The sequence below is a fragment of the Pleurodeles waltl genome, chromosome 11, assembly GCF_031143425.1.
Source record: "Pleurodeles waltl isolate 20211129_DDA chromosome 11, aPleWal1.hap1.20221129, whole genome shotgun sequence".
NCBI lineage: Eukaryota > Metazoa > Chordata > Amphibia > Caudata > Salamandridae > Pleurodeles > Pleurodeles waltl.
In genome coordinates, this window is record NC_090450.1 from 50,600,811 (window position 1) to 50,618,486 (window position 17,676).

The 17,676-nt window shown below is 36.7% G+C and overlaps 1 protein-coding gene across 7 annotated transcripts in view; it reads right to left on the reverse strand.

Annotated features, from left to right (window-relative positions):
- TNIK (TRAF2 and NCK interacting kinase) overlaps window positions 1-17,676 on the reverse strand; it is a 623,603-nt gene that overhangs the window by 140,485 nt on the left and 465,442 nt on the right. For 3 of the 7 annotated variants that reach the window (XM_069213031.1, XM_069213030.1, XM_069213028.1), the window contains exons 13-15: window positions 9,387-9,497; window positions 7,889-7,975; window positions 4,649-4,852 (exon numbers count right to left, since the gene is read on the reverse strand). In XM_069213031.1, coding sequence (XP_069069132.1) covers window positions 4,649-4,852; window positions 7,889-7,975; window positions 9,387-9,497 — 402 coding nt within the window. The remainder of the gene's footprint in view (window positions 1-4,648; window positions 4,853-7,888; window positions 7,976-9,386; window positions 9,498-17,676) is intronic. The other 4 variants (XM_069213035.1, XM_069213034.1, XM_069213029.1 and 1 more) reach the window with 2 other exon arrangements.

The window sequence follows — 17,676 nt, forward strand, 5'->3', positions numbered from 1 at the left end:
TCTCAGACCCACTCATCAGTTCACTTTCTGGCCCTGCGGAAGGACTCTCAGAGGACTGCCTGCTAATGTGCACTTCACAAGACTGTTCTGCTGTACTTGGAAGGACTGCTTTGCTGCCTGGAGCCTACCTATAACACTCAGAGGCATGCCCTGCTTTATTACTTGAACTCAGGATTACCTGAGTGACTTCAAGGGATAGTGTGCTGGCCTGATCAGAGCCTTAAGGTCCATCCTAGACCCTTGGTTAGGTGTTAAAGGTGGCCTACCGAAATCCAAAACTTAGGACTTAAAGAAAATGTCACTAAAAACCGATACCAGAGGGAAAACCAATCAATTTGTCAATCTGCCCAAGAAGCATCACCAGGCAGCCTGACTTTGCAGTAGCTTCCACTACCTTCTTCTTCGCAACATAAAATCCTGTTCAGCGGTCCCTCAGCAAATAGGTATCTGGTCTCCTGGAACTCTCATTGGCTACACCCTCCAGCTTCTTCCCACTGAAGATTTTTATCTTTTAAAAAACTGACTATGTCAGAACATAGAAATCTTCACCGCAAATTCATCCAGCAGCTTCCTGACCAAGATGGCTCCTCCTGGGACACTACCTGCAGCCTTTCCCACCTGAATTTTACCTTCACATAACTTTTTCTTCTAAATGTCATCTAAGTCAGAAGGTAAGCACCGACCAGGTCCAATCCACTTCTTGTATCTGACCAGCACTCCATTCTGGGCAGTCATATTTTTTTACTTTGACCCAGACTGGGGTTGGTGCTTTGATCATTATACAGTAGATTTTACTAAAAATATAAAAAATTCCTAACTCTTGTTCTACTGATTGGATTTTTGTCAGTTTGGTAACAAATAATTTATAACCTTGTTTTTCAAAATTTGTGTTGGATTTTTCTTGAGTTTTTTTTTACTTTATTACTGTTTGTGTGATGCTTAAACACTTTACACAATGCCTCTCAGTTAAGCCTGACGTGCCAAAGTGCCAGAGAGTTAAGTACAGTTTAATTTAACAACTTTTGTGGTTCACTCTGACAGAGATTGTGGCTGTTGCTTAAACAGGGACCACCGCACCCCTTCTCAACCAACAACCCTATTTCTCACAGTATTGTAATCACGATAAAGGTCAATATGCATAACTGTGCACCCTAAATTCATCCCATGTTGTTACTGTATTGGTGGCTCCAATACAACCATTAGTACTATTGCTACTATCCCATATAATGCACTAATAGTCCCACCATACACATTCTAACAACTACCACAACAAAGTTCTAATTCTACACATACACCTATTGATACTGCATGTATGATTACTACCGATCCTACTTTAAATACTACAAGTACTTCTACTGTTAGATGCCCTTTTACAATGGATACAGATGCATTGCTGCCTGTACTACTGGTGTAATTCTAATGCATCAAAAACTACCGATAATACTACTACTATACTACTACTATAGCTACCAAGCCCGCCAGTAGAAGTTACACAAACAGGGAACGTAAATCTAACATTCAACAAGGGAACACCCTACTATTTAAACAAAGTCCATAAAAGTGTGAACCATGAGTAAGTGACTTGTTACATAGGTTATACTGCAAATTTGATTCAGGGTATACTCAATGAGTTTGAACTTAACAAGTTGACCAATACATTGGGTTTATTCAGTGAGATCACATTTACAAAGCCTTGTTGTTTAATGTTATACACAACATGTAGATCTAATTAACTTTTCTATATTTACTTTTCATTCAATATTTTCATAGCGTTAAGTAGAGGAGTCAGTAGATAATTTCCAAATGTGCTTCTGCTTCTCATATAACCTATCCTAAAGTAACAACAATCAACACCTTCCCTAAAATGGGTTTTAAAAAGTCTCTGTTCTGGGAGTGGCCTGATCACCATTACCAACATCTGCCATTCAAAATCTTCTTCTGAGCATTGATCATTGTAGAAAAGGTGATGCTTTCATTGGATTCCAGCCATGTGAACTGAATGGCAGGCACTTTGGACAAAGGGGCATAATGGTTCTCATATTTGTATTATTAAATGCCGATGGTTTCAGATCATTCATAAAAGGTCTTTTGCAGCATACTCTGTATTCATTAGGAACATCTCCAAACGTAGGTAACACCAGATTAAAAAAACAATAGGCTGTTCTTGTTCTCTATACTCAGCTCCAAGTTTCAGAGACATGATCTTTGAGGTTGTTGCTTACATTTTTATAATGATTCACATGCATGTTTTCTGGAAACATGTTCGATCACTGGCAGCTTTGAAAATCACATGCCCACAGTTTTTGAAAATTCACTGTTCTGAGGAAGAAGAAATGGTGATGTGGCATACACGCACTTTAAGGACAGCAAGTATAATTTAAATCTATTTGTATTAAAGTACCCATCATGAAGAGGGTTAACGATTATTGAATATTTTCTCAAAAAACAAATCTGCGTGGTTGATAAAACAGTAAGTAACTGAGACAATTAAATATTTATAGATTCAGTACATCTTTGGCTGTAGCTCACAGATGATATTCTGGTAAAATGGAATGGAACAAAGAATAGTTTGGTAATATTTGCAGGTGTTTCTAATTAAAATGACTATTTGACTTACATTGAAATAATGCCAAATAGTGTTAGTTTTTTTAGATCTGTTATCAAAAATACAAAATAATCTATACCAGTGTGAGCATACCAAAAAACCCACAATTCTGTATCACATGAATCCTCTAGTATTGCAGTTTCTCTTATGAAGATGTGATAACGTAGTTCTTGCTAAATGTAACCATAGAACATCTAAACTGTTTGCACAAGAACACAAGTTAATGTTTTACAGACATATAGAATAGGACCACTATATCGGCTTATTGAACAATGTACATTTGAGAGATCAACAAATAAAGAGATAAGTGATAACTGAATAGGCACAGAACACATGTGCAAATAAAACCATATCCATTTGTGGGGAACTAGATCACAGGTTTTAACTATGATGAGAAAAGTTATCTAAGAATTCTGAGATTTTAAGTTTTTAGAATACCTGGCTACATAAGCAACTTATGTAATTTCTTGGTGACTGCAAAAACAGTATGTACACAGAAATAGTTGTGCATTGTGTAAAACATTATCAACGGTGTCTAACAAGTTTCAGATTTGTTTTGCTGTTCACAAGAATCTCTAACATTTCCATGGAAAACGTAGAGAACAAAAGACTATTTCAGCTGGACTGAAAATATGTGTGTTGTAGACTTTTTCAAAATGTATAAAACACTAAGTAGGAACCTAGTTCTGTTTTGTTTGAGCTCCCCATCTACTGCTTGCTAATAAAAAAAATGTTGTCACCTTCCTAGCTCCTTTTCACTAATATAAGCTTCAGAAAGTTAGCCAATTTGAAGACTAGATGGGGTTGATGAGCATGGTTCTTTAGGATGAAAGGTATAAGAAAATACATTTGTTAGCCTGTGAATAATAAACGTAACATTTCACGGCAAAGGTAACAGGAGCTCAATAGTGCTCATTGTGATGAGAATTAAAATATTTGTAAATATGTATACATTTGTTTTTTGCCAAATTAATTTCATGTTGAAGATGTATGTGGTTTCTATGAACAGTCGGGCTCATTATGTTATAGTCTGTAATTATGAAGCATATATCAATTACCACAATTGCCAAAAAATAGTTATTTAAGTATAGAATCTACATTGTGCAATTTGTTTCCCCTCTTTGAATGATTTATAGAACCAGTTCTATGAATTGATTTCATTACTATTAATTAGATAATGTTTTTTGAATTCATCTTAAAATATATGTGATACAAAACAGCTTTGTAATCTAGACCAGATTCACAATCCCCTGAGGATGAACATACCTGGTTTTTGAAGCAGGGTCTTCTGGAGAGCTAGGAACATTTCTATTTTTGTGTATTGCTGAAATTGTTTAAATTACCTTTGGAAATTTTAGATGTTTTTGATTATCTGTAATTACCGAAGAGTGTAAATACATGGACATTTTAAAACTTCAAAGGCACTTGACTGAATGAATTGTTCCATACTGGAGTACTGTTTGTGCAATATTTCATTTGGGTACAGGATAGGTGTATAAACCTTTGAGCATAACTACATTACCACGTCATTACAATCTTGCTGCAGTCCCCTGTGGATAGTACTTTTCCAACTCCTTACATCTATATATCTATAGGATAATTTATTGTATCACTTTTGGTAGTTGGCGTTTGCACAACAGTGGCAGAGTATCAGTTTTGTGGATCTAGCAGGCTGTAAAACCAGGCACAAGGACAAGCCGACGTTGGGACTCAGGGAGTATATCTAGCTTTGCATCCTTCTTTATTCAATTCCAGAGTACTTGTGAATGTACGGTCTTCAAATGGAATGATGTTCTCTAATTCTCTATTGAACCTAGTGACACTGAAAGTAAATATCATTATCAAGTGCAAATGATTGTCAACAAAGAGTGATTTGACTATGGATAGCATTATAGGGCAGCTCTGTATTTCAATTACTATTTTTAGACATGCCTTTAGTTGAATGTACGTATAATCTCCTGGAACGAGCAAGGAATACTCTTGCAATTCAAAACATGCAAAAATAGTTTGATTTTTCATTCAACATTCAATGTTGTAGCCTACCTCTTTGGCCCAGGCAGGTTTGTCTGAGGCATTTAAGCCCTCTTTGTAATAAAAAAGAGGCTTTTTCTCTGCGGTTATTTGCTCCTGTTGTCTTTGCTGCTGCTGCTGTTGCTGAAGAGAGACTAAATAGTCGCGCTCCTGCTGCAGTTGCCTTTGCAACCTTTCTGCTTGTCTTTGCTCTTCTAACTGTTTTCTCTTGTATTCCTGAAACAGTAATAAGGCAGAACGTAAAAGGTAAATTCCAAGCATGGAATACTGTAGAAAAATAATGTAGCAGTCAAACATTTCAGTGTAGAAATTCAATCCATTTCATTAAGATAGCACATAAAAAAATGACATGTTTCTAGAAATTTATGTTAGACTCTGTGTTGGTAAAAAAAAAATTCTACTGGATCAAGACAAGTCCTGTCCATTGATCTTCCAGTAATATATATGCATTTGTGGCCTGGCACATGAGTTCCACAGAAACAAAATCTGTGGGTCAGCATGAACATACAATGCCTGGCACACAAATCATTTTCTAAAATGACTGTGTTGTTACTTTAAGCTAAGGTGAGATTTGGTGATTCATTTTCTGCAGCAAGACAAGCTTACTCACAAAGCTTTTTTCTGTGAGTAAAGCATGTATTAGTCCTGGAAATGCATATCCAAGTCCCAGGGGAGTCAGATTGAAGGCAGCTGGTATCTCACTAAACAGTGTCCTCAAAGCTGATATAAGATGGCAGATGAACTTTATGAAGCACATAATTATACAATTGTCTCTTTCTCAATTAGCAAATATCAAAGTTGTTTTCTTGCCACCTGTCTTCCTGTCTGCTAACAACAATGTCAGCTCAAACATGTATTCTGTGTAGTTTACATAAAGTGATTGCATATGCAAGAATAACAATGCTTTAGAATTTGTGTACACTCAGAAAGGAGAATCAAAACAAACCATACAGAAAATTAACTTGAAAATACAGTAAACTGAATCCACTTAAATTAATAATTAATTAGCACAGAGCAACAATGCAATCATTTCTGATGTAACAAACTGTGTAGACATGTATATCTTAATCAGAACTCACCAATGAATACCATAGTATATTTGAGAAGATGATAAAATTAATTGTATATGGGAAGAAAATAAAGTAAATATTTTTGGTCAATGGAACACTCTAAAGCATTTATACCAAAATATTTCAGATAGCTTGCATTATTGATATTTTCATATGAAAAACAGAAAACTGCCCCGAGAACAAATACTTGAACCAGAATATATTGCTTAATTTGTTGATTGTCCACAAGAGTCTGTATCATCTTGCCACAATAGGGCAGTAGTGGAGTTTGCCAAATATTATTCCAGGAGAGAAAACATCACTTTATACAGACACAAGGAATACACACATGCCAAAACAGGCCTACTTCCTGGTGAATGACATGGCAATTACTTTGCCACAAAGTGAGGTTTAATCTCAACAAAATAATGACATTTACAGTAACAGTTTTAAAATCCCAAATAGGTTTAATTATTTTCTTACTTACAATTTCTAGCATCTGGCATATATAATTTCTAAATGTTAAGATGTTTTCTTAAACGCACCACTGTTTATTTAAATGTTAGAAGTATGCTACAAAAAACAAATTATTTCATACTTGCTATAGAATTGTGTTTTTTGAAAGATGCAATTTTAGCTTAAATCATTGTATCAAATAAAAACAACAAGTTTAAGCAGATTATTCAGCTAATGATAAATAAGTGATGGTAATTTTATATTTTATTAAACAAGGACAACTCTTAAAAATGACTTTACAAGTTACCTAAATTAAAGCAATTGTTTTAAATTTGTTCAAAGACTCATGATTTTGGAGAAGGATTCCTACATGAGTGGGCATTTCACCACATATGATAGAATGTTGTCTGAGTTTTTTTTGAGTTTAAGTATTGTTTGTGTTACTAAAGTTTCATTTTTGAAAGAATTTTTAAATTTAGTCAAACCTCTTTTTAGCGTCTGTTTGGAACAATTGCCTTGAAGCCAACACAAGGCATGAGGGAAGAAACATCATAATTAATATCATGTTATCTTACACTTTTGTGGAAAACATTTGGCAATGAAACATAATTGGAACTTCAGTAGTGCAAGTTAATTGAAAGTGGCAAAACACAGACAACTCCACTGAATGCATGAAATAAACTAGATGTCTAAGAAGTGGGGCTTGTTACTTTTCTTTCGATAGACAATCATGCATATCAATGAAAAGAAAAATGCACTTTTGAATTATAACTTGCTCAATTCATAATGTTAAATGTTATGAAATATTTTCCCTGCAACAAACCAGTGGCTAAATGATATTTGAAAATTCATTTACACTAACAACTGACAATACCAATAACATGGGCAGAGACAATCAATAACTGTTTTGATATCCAAGGTTTTAATTAAATTAAGTAACAAGTTCCAGGCAAGCTAACTGAATTAACATGTTTTGCTCTTTAGAACCAACAGAGCAAAGAATCTCAATATCTGAATGTTGAGAATGTGCAATTTTTGGAATTATCACATCTACTGCATAATATAAATGGGTAATCTTTTAATAAAGAGTTATTAATTGCATTTCCTATTGAATGCATTATTGAGGACACATTTTCCACCGCTATTATTAACTCCCACAGCACACAAGACATTCAGGGCCCTGCCCATATTGCCATTTTATACTGTGTTCGGCATTTATGGAGAACGGAGAACACCGTGCTTGACAGATGAAAAATACAGTTCTCTTTAAAAAAAGAGAGACATGAAATGTACTCTGGCAAGGGTCATAAGGGTGTAAGGATAGCAGTAATGATTCTTGCTAGCTTCCAAGATCACAAAGGTTCACCCCTTAGCACAAATAAACACTAGCCAAGGAAATGTATCATTTGTGCGGGAGGATATGTTATTTGATTTTTGATAATCTGGACTTAAGCATGTTAGATTTTATTTATTCAGTCAATATATACAAAAGAACATATTTGAGGCTTTTCAAAAGGTTTCAAATTTATTATATGGTTATTCTTGAAATGAACTTGATATAAAAATGGGCATAAGTAAGAAAATCACAATACTCTTTGCAATTGCAGAAAGGTACCGAAAAAATGGCCTGTTTTTCCAAGTAATTTACAGTACTGTGGCTTGCAAAATGGGCAGGGCTCTAGTGCACATGCACAAACACAACATATACAACAAGAGTGGGAAAGCGGTGACCGTGCTTCCCCATTACCAGAAGTAGAGCCTGTTCCTGCAGTAACTGTTGCTGCAGGATCTCTAACTGCCTCTGCTCCTCCTCTAATTGTCGCCTTATATATTCCTGGAGACATTGGCAGCAGGGTTGCAAGAGAAAGAGAGAAAGAAAGAAGTGGAGGTGAAAAAAATATTTAAAAGAGAATAGTGAAGAAAAACACATTAGTATCTAAAATATAATTAAATGAACTGTGAGGGCTGGCCACCAGAAATGGAATTGTACCCTAATACGTTTAAGGTTAAGGGGGCTGTATAAAGTTAAAAGATTCAAAACACTAAGAATGGAGTCTGTGAAATCATTTGTGAAGCTTGGCAAATACAACTAATGTGAGGGTGTTGCATTTCATGGGCCATTTCCCAAACTGGCTAGCATAATATATATACACACATATACAGTGGGGTTTCAGACAAAAACCTCAGCTAGTAAGTTACTCAAAGTGAGAATCACTGAGATGTCAGAGGGTGTCAGTTTGAAATCCTATGGATGACAAAATGGACTACACATTAAATTTAAATTAATATTTGGATTTAAGGACCAAACAGAATCAATGAAATTAAGGACAGGTCCAGTCCCAGGACGAACCAAAGCCCATGATACTTTTGGCAAAAAATATAGGAATGTTGATTGACAGCTTGAATTAGAGAGCATGATAGATCAATGTGCATCCAGGTGCTGATTAAGGAGAGTGGGAACACTGCTTGGGTGAAAGATAGGCATCCACTAGAGAACGGGGCTTACATTGTGTTCTACTGTATAGAAAATAATAATCTGTTAAAAAAATTAGCTTTATATAATTGTGACACCGCAACACAGTCAATATTCGGTAGTTCAACAAGGATTTTTGGCCCGTGCACATATAAATTACATGTCCAGTTTGAAAAGATAGCCACTAAATGTGTGCTGCATGCATGTACATTGTAATAATAGTGAGAAATGGTAATTCAGGAAAAGAGATCATTATGGAAAGTTAAAGTGACCTTAATTTGCCAGCAGTGCACATAGGCCAGAAGTTATGGCAAAGCAAAGTCTGCCAGTCTCCACATGTAATAAATATATTAGTGAAGACCTTCACTGAGCCCTGTGATTAGGGCCGAACTTGAGAAGTACGTCCCCCATCACAGTATCAAGCACATATAAGGGGCCATATCACATAAACGTGAGTCTTCCTCGTCTATGAATGCTTGCTGGAAAGTTTTAAAAACAGAGGTTTATTTGAGATCACAAAACATCACTACATTCAGGTCTCTATCACATAACAATCTTACAATTCATTAGTTCGATATAATTTGCAGTCTCATTTTATACTGTCCCTCTTAACTATACCACAGATGACAACATCTAACACCAATACAATTTGTTTATATGATCCAGCACAAGACGTTTTAATCTTAGGCACTTAGGCACCATCCGCTAGAAAGCAGGATGCACAAATGCAAGCAATGTGCACCAAAACTTTGACTCACAATCTACACAGTACCTTCTCATGTTCTGCACGTCTCCGCTCTTCCTCTCGACGAATCTGCTCCTCATAGCGCCGCCGCTGGTCTCTCTCCTGTTGCTTTCTCACTTCTTTTTCTCTTCTCTGTTGCTACAGATAAAAGAAAGGGTAAATTAAAATATTAGTAGACATGCAGGCTTCTGACGCAGCTGTAATTAGGGGAGTTTCTGTTACCATGGAGTCCGCCTAAGAAATGCTTCATTCATCTCTCAATCAATATGACCCACATTACCTTTTCCAAGCTACTTGGGTTTTAATCCTGATGAAGTAGTCTTACAGGGCTAGCTGTATGAATATACTCGTCTGCAAACTGCAACCAGTCTTTTTTGTGATCATTATTGAATTCTGTGACACAACCTATGTACTAATAAGGTGGATCACAACATTTCCAGAGTTGGTTACAGCTGTTAATTTTTATAATAATTAAGTCATAAATTGAATCTCGCCTCAATTGGTTGCAATAACATGGATGGTAGCCTGCAACAGTCATCAGGCCACCATGCCTGTTAATGTTTGTTATTACTTTTGTAAGCAGATTAGTTTCCTTAATAAAAACGAGGCAGTTTTTTTTAAATTTTTTTTATTTTTAGAAACCATCTTCCTAAAAAAGGTTTCTGTGAGATTTTGCAGTATTCCTCTGGCCCACTGCTTACTGCCCCATAAACATGTCCAACTATTTACAAGGGGAACTTGTATTTCCTTTGTGAATAGCCTACTACCCAAATGTGGAAGACAGTAACTTTTCAATGATTTGTGACACTAATGCTGGTTGCAGGAGAGTGGTACATCTGATTCCAATTTGGTAGTTCATAGGGACATCCACAATACACTCCTTCCAAATATTGAGTGGCTATCTAGTTGAATATCCATTTGAGGAGTTGGTAAAAACCTTACCAACTCCTAAAGTGAAGATGGTACATGGCCAAACCTTTTTTTACAGTTGCAAATTCCTAGTTGCAAAATAGATCATACATCCGGTCCCCAGCTCTTAAAATGTGTACATTAAAACAAGAGCAAAGACAGGAATGTAATATTTACCAAAATATAGGCTCTGGGGCTTGAAATTTAGATGATCTCATAGTAGCTACAGTTACATAAAAATCTAAGCATTGCTAAAGTCAAATCACATGTCCACTGACTCAAATGACATGACTAAAACTAACAATCACTAAAGCCATACATGTTTTAAAGATGACTAGTTAGATTTCCTAAATCACACAAATTGCAAGGCATGACACAAAGTTCCCCATCACATTCAATAGATAGCAATTTACACCCCTTACTAGCCTCAAATGGCTCCTCTGCTCACAAACCATTCACACACTGTGGCATAAGTTTACTATGAAATTTAGAAACTCCTATCTGATGTACAAGATAACCTTGAAAAATACAACATCAGGTTATATATAATGTTGTGTTTGCTGCAAGAACATTCTTGTAGACAAGGAGTCTCCACTACGATACATTTCTATAATCTGAAACTAAGTTCAGCAATATTTCCAGTTTTTTATAAATCTTGGTGCAAACTAGAAGCAGAATAAGGAGCTTGGTGTTCAAAATAGATGTGCATGAGGAAGTGACTGATGGTCTAGGAGTAAAGGAGACGATATCTGTTTATTACAGTTAAAAAGAACTTGGGATCATATAGATCCGTCTCATTGGTGCATCCCAGAGGTACACAAAGATGTAGGGGACAGAACAAAAAGCCCTTCTGACAGAAGGAGCTGACCATCACCTGTGGTATGAACAAATGCAGATCGGCTCTGAAAGCATTGTTGGAATCTTCCTCACATTGAGTGGGTGTGCACTGAAATCCAGCCTATCTCTGTGGTTTTACCAAATGACCATGTAGAATCAATTCAACATGGTCTTATTGATCATCCACCTTTTTTTATCTGCACTTCGATATGTTTGCACAATCACTAGATTACTGGAAAATGTGCTCAATTATGTTCACTTATCCCTACTATAAAGCTCATGGTCATCCTCTGAGGAATATAAATATAATGCAACCATTAACCTGTACAATGCTTTACAGACTTAGGGCCTGATTTAGAGTTTGGTGGATGGGTTACTCCGTCATAAACATGACGGATATCCCGTCTGCTGTATTTTGGTCTCTATAGGTTATAACGGGATAATAATATTGTGGGCGGGATAGCCACCACATTTGTGACAGAGTAACCCATCCACCAAATTCTAAATCAGGCCCTTAATGTGGACCTAACAGATTTTTTTGTCAGTCTATCACAAATTCAAAGACGATTTAGCAAACAGGGCATCTGATAATTTTCCCACCCATCTGGTGTATGACTGTGCCTCTGATCTAGTAGCAGGAACCCAGATTCCTCGTGTAAAGATCCACAATCAAACAATCAGAAAGGTGGACGTTTGGTGACAATAACCTCAAAAAAATCACTCACTCAATTACAAATGTGCAACCTGTATGTGAAAGTTGGAAGATGTTTCTTAGCTGGGTAAAAAGTTTCATTTTTAGGGCTTCATATTTCTGTAAACAGAGATAGTATGGATAATTGTAAAGTGATGTAAGTTTTTGGTTGGCTCTATTGGTTAAAGAGATACAGCAATTCTTCTGCTTTGCCAACTTTTACCAGCACTTACTCAAGGACTTCTCTGCTGCAGTACAGCCCATGTTACTAAACCAAAGAGACCATCTATTTCAGGACAGAAGAAAACAACAAGGCCTTTCAACATAAAACTGCATTCACATTGGCACCCATTTTATGACATTCAGATCATCAATTGCCTTATATTGCAGAACCAGAAGTTTCTTCACATAGCATTATTGTCACAAAGAGATCCGCTGTCTAAATCAGTTAATTCAGTGACTTTCTAATCACAAATATTATTTTAACCAAAAAAGAATTATACAATCTATAATAGCAAGCTTTTGTACCTAAATGGGTTTTTCCACAGTGTAGACACTATGTAGATGTAGGAATGCACATAATAACTGTTTGGACAGACCACAAGAATACAGTTTTATATTGATCCATGAAATAGCTTAATGCCAGTCATTCAGGATGGTCCTTATTTTTCCCCCTCTTGCAATATATTACTTACAGACCGGGGAGCAGACATAGAAAGGCAACTACATTACTATGACAAAAAGACAAAGCTGATGGTGAGCCACTCCCACTAATATTCTCTTTGTAGTCCATAACAACCTATGTCAATGGAATCTTTTTTTAGAAACATATTGAATGCTTAACAAGAAATCAACAAAGAATGCTAGGTTCAAAATGATTCTAGAAATGTGAAGCAGGGAACGTTATAATGTCAAGGAAAGACACAGAGGCCTGATTCAGTACATTTTTAGTATGTTTTGTAGTTCTACGGTAGAAGTACAAAACTTAATAAAGAGTGTTATTCACAAATTGGACTTTTGTTATAACTTACACTTTTCAGTAAGTTTACAGGCTGCAGTTATGTATTAACTTACACTTTCGTAGTGAGTCCCTCCTTCCATTATTTTCTAAGAAGGTATTGCAGTACCAGTGGTTGGCCATGTGTAGTGCTGGACTTACGATGCAAGAGTAAGTTAATCCAATTTATAAATTCTGGAAAGGAGTTAATATATTAAAAAGTGTCAACTTACTGAAAAGTGTATGTTACAATTTGTGCATCAGGCCCTCTTTCTTCTTACAAGACAGGCAAAGCTTTGGTGTCATGATCTACCAGAGCCAGGGCATCTTGGGATAAAGAAAATGGAAGAACCTGATGTGGCAACAGGTATGTCGGTTTGAGGGTATGTTTCAGATGTAAAATAGTTCCTCATGCACTGCAATGCAAACTGCCCCATAGGAAGTGGATTGATGTACCAAACAGTGAATTGCATGACGTGTCATATTTTCCTCTTTAAAAAGCCAAATCCCACAATGTATATATTTTGAGTATTGATTACAAAATGTCAGCAAACAACGAAAGTTGTTTATAGCCAATCCTAAAAAGGCTGATCAGTGTGACAAGTATCTGTCAAAAATACAGTAAGCACATGGAGTTTGTGTATCAAGCCACTTTGCAGCTACAAATCCTGAGATTGCGACATCACAGAGTTAGTGACCACAAAATGACTTTTTGGTGTCTACTGAACCCTTATTGCGAGTTGGAAAACCATTTCCAATCTCGCAAAATGAACTGAATTGTAATTAGGGAGTGGCATGAAAGTGGCTTCCCCTTGTAGTTGTTCTTTGGTATGGTATCTAACAACTGCCTGCTCCCCCATATATTTTCCTAATTAGGATTTTTTTTGTTAAAGAATATGGGGTTCTTTAGGGAAGAAGAGGTGTTTAAAAAAATGGGCTGCGGTTCCTGGCTGGCCGCCATTCCTGTGTTGGCAGCCACTGAAAGGAAGTCACAAACAGTGACCTGCCTTATTAATGTTTGTCGAGCCCTGTGACTGGATATTTTGTGATGTGTACTAATGGTACATGGGTCACTTTTCAAAATTAAAGATTGCTTGGAAAATGTTGGTGTGCAATTTGTAACCCCTTTTTGAGATTACTCTTTTAGCACATTAGGCCTACACACAGCACACTTATACATTTCCTGAACTTCAAACTGCTCTGCATACTGTGGCAAGAGGTGCGCTTACCATTGATATCTGATTATCGATAATGGTAAAAAAAAGAAAAACAACCAGCTGCTGAGCAGGCTGTATTTGACCTACAAATGGAAAGATTGAAAATTGGAAAGTAAAATGGCCTATTATACTGTGATTTGCATTACATGCTCCTTCTGCCATACAGCTTACAAATTGTTTTAGGAGCAAATTTGCTGGAGGCTGATCATACAGAACTTGCTTTTGAAACAAACTGTATATTTTGTTGAGTATTTTGGGTTTTATTTGTTTTTAATTAGAGAAATAGTGAATGACACGCTTATGAGAGAGACTCACATTTTCCACTTTCTAAGGTTTCTTACACAACCTTAGAACGTGGCACTGTAATTTGTGTTACGGCTGCTGGACAAATTCCAACACCCTCTTAAAGGTCAAAGACTATTAATCAGTGGTAATCACAAGAAACCTATGTTTTGTTATAGAATGTGAATGAACCACAATACTTATAACCATAGTCTTGACTTCTGAAGTACCATCTTACTGTTTGTTTGAGTATGTCTTCTGTGTTCAAAATTAGAAATTAATTTCGATTAATGGGACTCATCTATCTTCCTTTTCTCAGTAATAGCATGAATATGATTTTGAATCTCCTTACTGGGGTCGGGATGCAATTTGAGATAATGATTTGTACGGCTAGCTGTCTATAGATGGCATTCTCATAGGTGTCTGTGTCGTGTATGATGATATCACCCCTCTTATCCGCTGGCTTAATTACAAATTGAGTTTGGGGTCATAAAAGGCTTGCTTTAAAGCAGCAGGTAGATTGGATGGAACAAACTGGAGTTTCTGTTCGGGGGCTGTTCGGTCTTTAAGGACCATGTGTTCAAAAGTCTGTATTTCTGGAGGCAGAGAACTCTGTGAAGGGAAGAAGGTGGGCAGAGGATGAAAATCAGTATCGGCAATGCTTGGAGTGGAAGAATTTTCTTGAAAGAATGCCTTTAGGCGTATTTTACAAAAGAAGTGTAATATGTCCGTCTGAAGATCTAGGAAATTGGGGCGAATTGTGGGTACAAATGATAGGCACTTAATAAGTAAGGACAATTGGTGCTTAGAAGGACCAAAACATCAGCAGCTAAATTTACCTTTACTCACTTACCTGACGATTGGTTCTTTGTATGAGTATTGGTACACTACTGATTAGACACAGTATATTATATTTGACTGTGTCGGTTCATCATGCCTGAGACAGATAATTGTCCCCTAATTTCTTTGCTATTTGATGACTGGTTTTTGTATGAGGGCTGCTACACTACTGAACACACACAATACATTATATCTCATTGTACAGTTGTTTTTCATTTGTCTGAGGTCAATTGATATCATGCTTTGCTTGAAAAAAAAAAAAAATTATTCAACTGGCATAATCATGGATTAGTTAAAAAATTGATAATCTTTCGGTTTTGCCATTACACGAGAATTGTTGAATGTTGTCCCCCTTCCATTTTAACTTTTCATTGTTTTGATCTTGTTTTTCTATTTTGAAAGAGTGTCTATAAATAACCAATTTTAGAGTATGTCGACACAGACTTCATTATATTGTTGTGTGTAAATTCTATTACAAATCGTATGGTAAGGGACCCTTGTTCCCTATAACATATTTATACCCCAGATCCCGTTCACATCCTAGGGTTCCCCTTGTTGTTTTGGACTAGGTTTTAATATGATACATACAACGAATTGTGACATTCTACCTCTATTACATGGGCCATTTAACCTCTTAGATCGTGATTACACAATATAGATTTTATAAATGATAAAAATTCTGCTCATTACTGACAGAGTAGGACTGTTGAAAAGAGCTTGGACTGTCAGTTAATGCCATAGTGGGCCTATTTCAAAACAATAGTATTGTCCATCAGGCTTGAGAGAGATCAGTGTGAGGCCCAGGGCTGGAATTTAATGTGTAGCCCTCAGAACACATTTTTTATTTTGGTATTTATGCACAATCTGTTTCAAATTTAAAAAAAACACTTCAAGGAAAACAAAGTGGCTGGCTCTATCTAGTGATTTTGCAACAGAAGATGACTCTTTATTAATGAAAATTGCAGGCTTACTTTCAATTAAAAATGTATAAATAAATAAACGTTGCTGGAGAAGAGTTGAGCCCTGAAAATCAGGGGGTGGGGGCCTGTGATCACTTAGCACAGTGTGGCTACTGAACTTTGAAACTGAAGGTCACAAGACGAAGGGCCTGATTTAGAGTTTTGATCATGCACCTTCCACCCATCGACTCGTTTATAGTTTTACCTCTGAAAGAACTCAGTGGAAAAGCTGCCATACTTAAACTGTTTTAGCACAATGTCAGAGGTTCCGCTGTCACTGCTGGTGAATTTTCTAACACCAATTGTGATGACGTTTAATTTTACAAGCGCAGTGGGTGTGCACTCTAAGTGTCTCCATAGATAGCCTTCATACCTGATGTGGGTTGTTTCCCAACATGCACTGTGTGACACTTGGATAAAGTCTCCACGGGCTTCATGGCTACTATTAAATGTGCCTTTAGAAGACCAATTGCGCCCTAGTGGTGGATAGACAACTGCGCCTTTATTTTTTTAGCAGATAGACCTTTACTTCCTCAAAGTCAGTGCTGTTGGTGCAACTCTTACTTCTGTAAACAATCTTGGTCACTTCACTGTTCACTTGTAACACACCTATTTCATGTTAAACGAGTTAATACCAGCTTTGCTTGAGCATATCTTAAAAATCTGAACTAACTTGATGACAAGAACTGGTTTAACTTCCGTTAGAATCAAGTACATGTAATACCTTCTGAGTGTTGAGAGCTTAAAACAGCACTGGAAAATATTCTAATACCAGCTCTTCATCGTACAGTTTGGCACAGCATGGCAGCAAGTCTTTCTGCAGGGGAGTCTGCAGCGGGGATGTACTCACCCTGTGAATTTTAGTTCAATAAAAAGAACTGATTCATTTTACAATACAGTATTCCACTTATGTTGTTAAAAGGCACAGTGTATTAAAAAGCAGGTCAGAGGAGAAACTTTTAAACTAATCCAGTATTTAATTCTCTGGCACAGTACCAAGTTCTCTCCAACAGCAAATGATGAGGTCCCCTTGAAAACATTCTGTGTTGCTTACACGGGTCTACTTTTGAGGCTGGAATGGTTGGGGGCTCCTCAGCTTCTATGAGCCCTGAAAACTGTCAAGCATCCTCTAACCTTCGAAGGGATGTCTTTGTGTCCCGTATGGCCAGTCCCAGATGGACCTCAATTTACAAAAATGCAAGGAATGGCAGGAATCACAAATTATTCCTTTTTAACTCTGTGATAATATCAAAGGGTTTAAGTTTTATCCCGCTCTTAGCACCACAATAGAATTCTAAGGTGTGGAAAATATAGAAAGTTCTGGTCTGGATGCTGTCATCATGACTGGGCCCGGAGAAATTTCCTTTATGCTTGCACAAATTCATGAGTTTCACGCTACGCAAAATTCACAAAATTATGCCATATGTAATTTACAAGACACTTGTGGCAAAGTTTAGCACTGGAGATTGGGAACCGCAACGCAAACGTTCAGAAGTGGTTGTTGTTTGCAGCACTTGTGCTTGTTTGTGGAAAATGCTTCCTCGTACAAGTTCAATTAAGCAAACTCAGATATAAAAACTGTGCA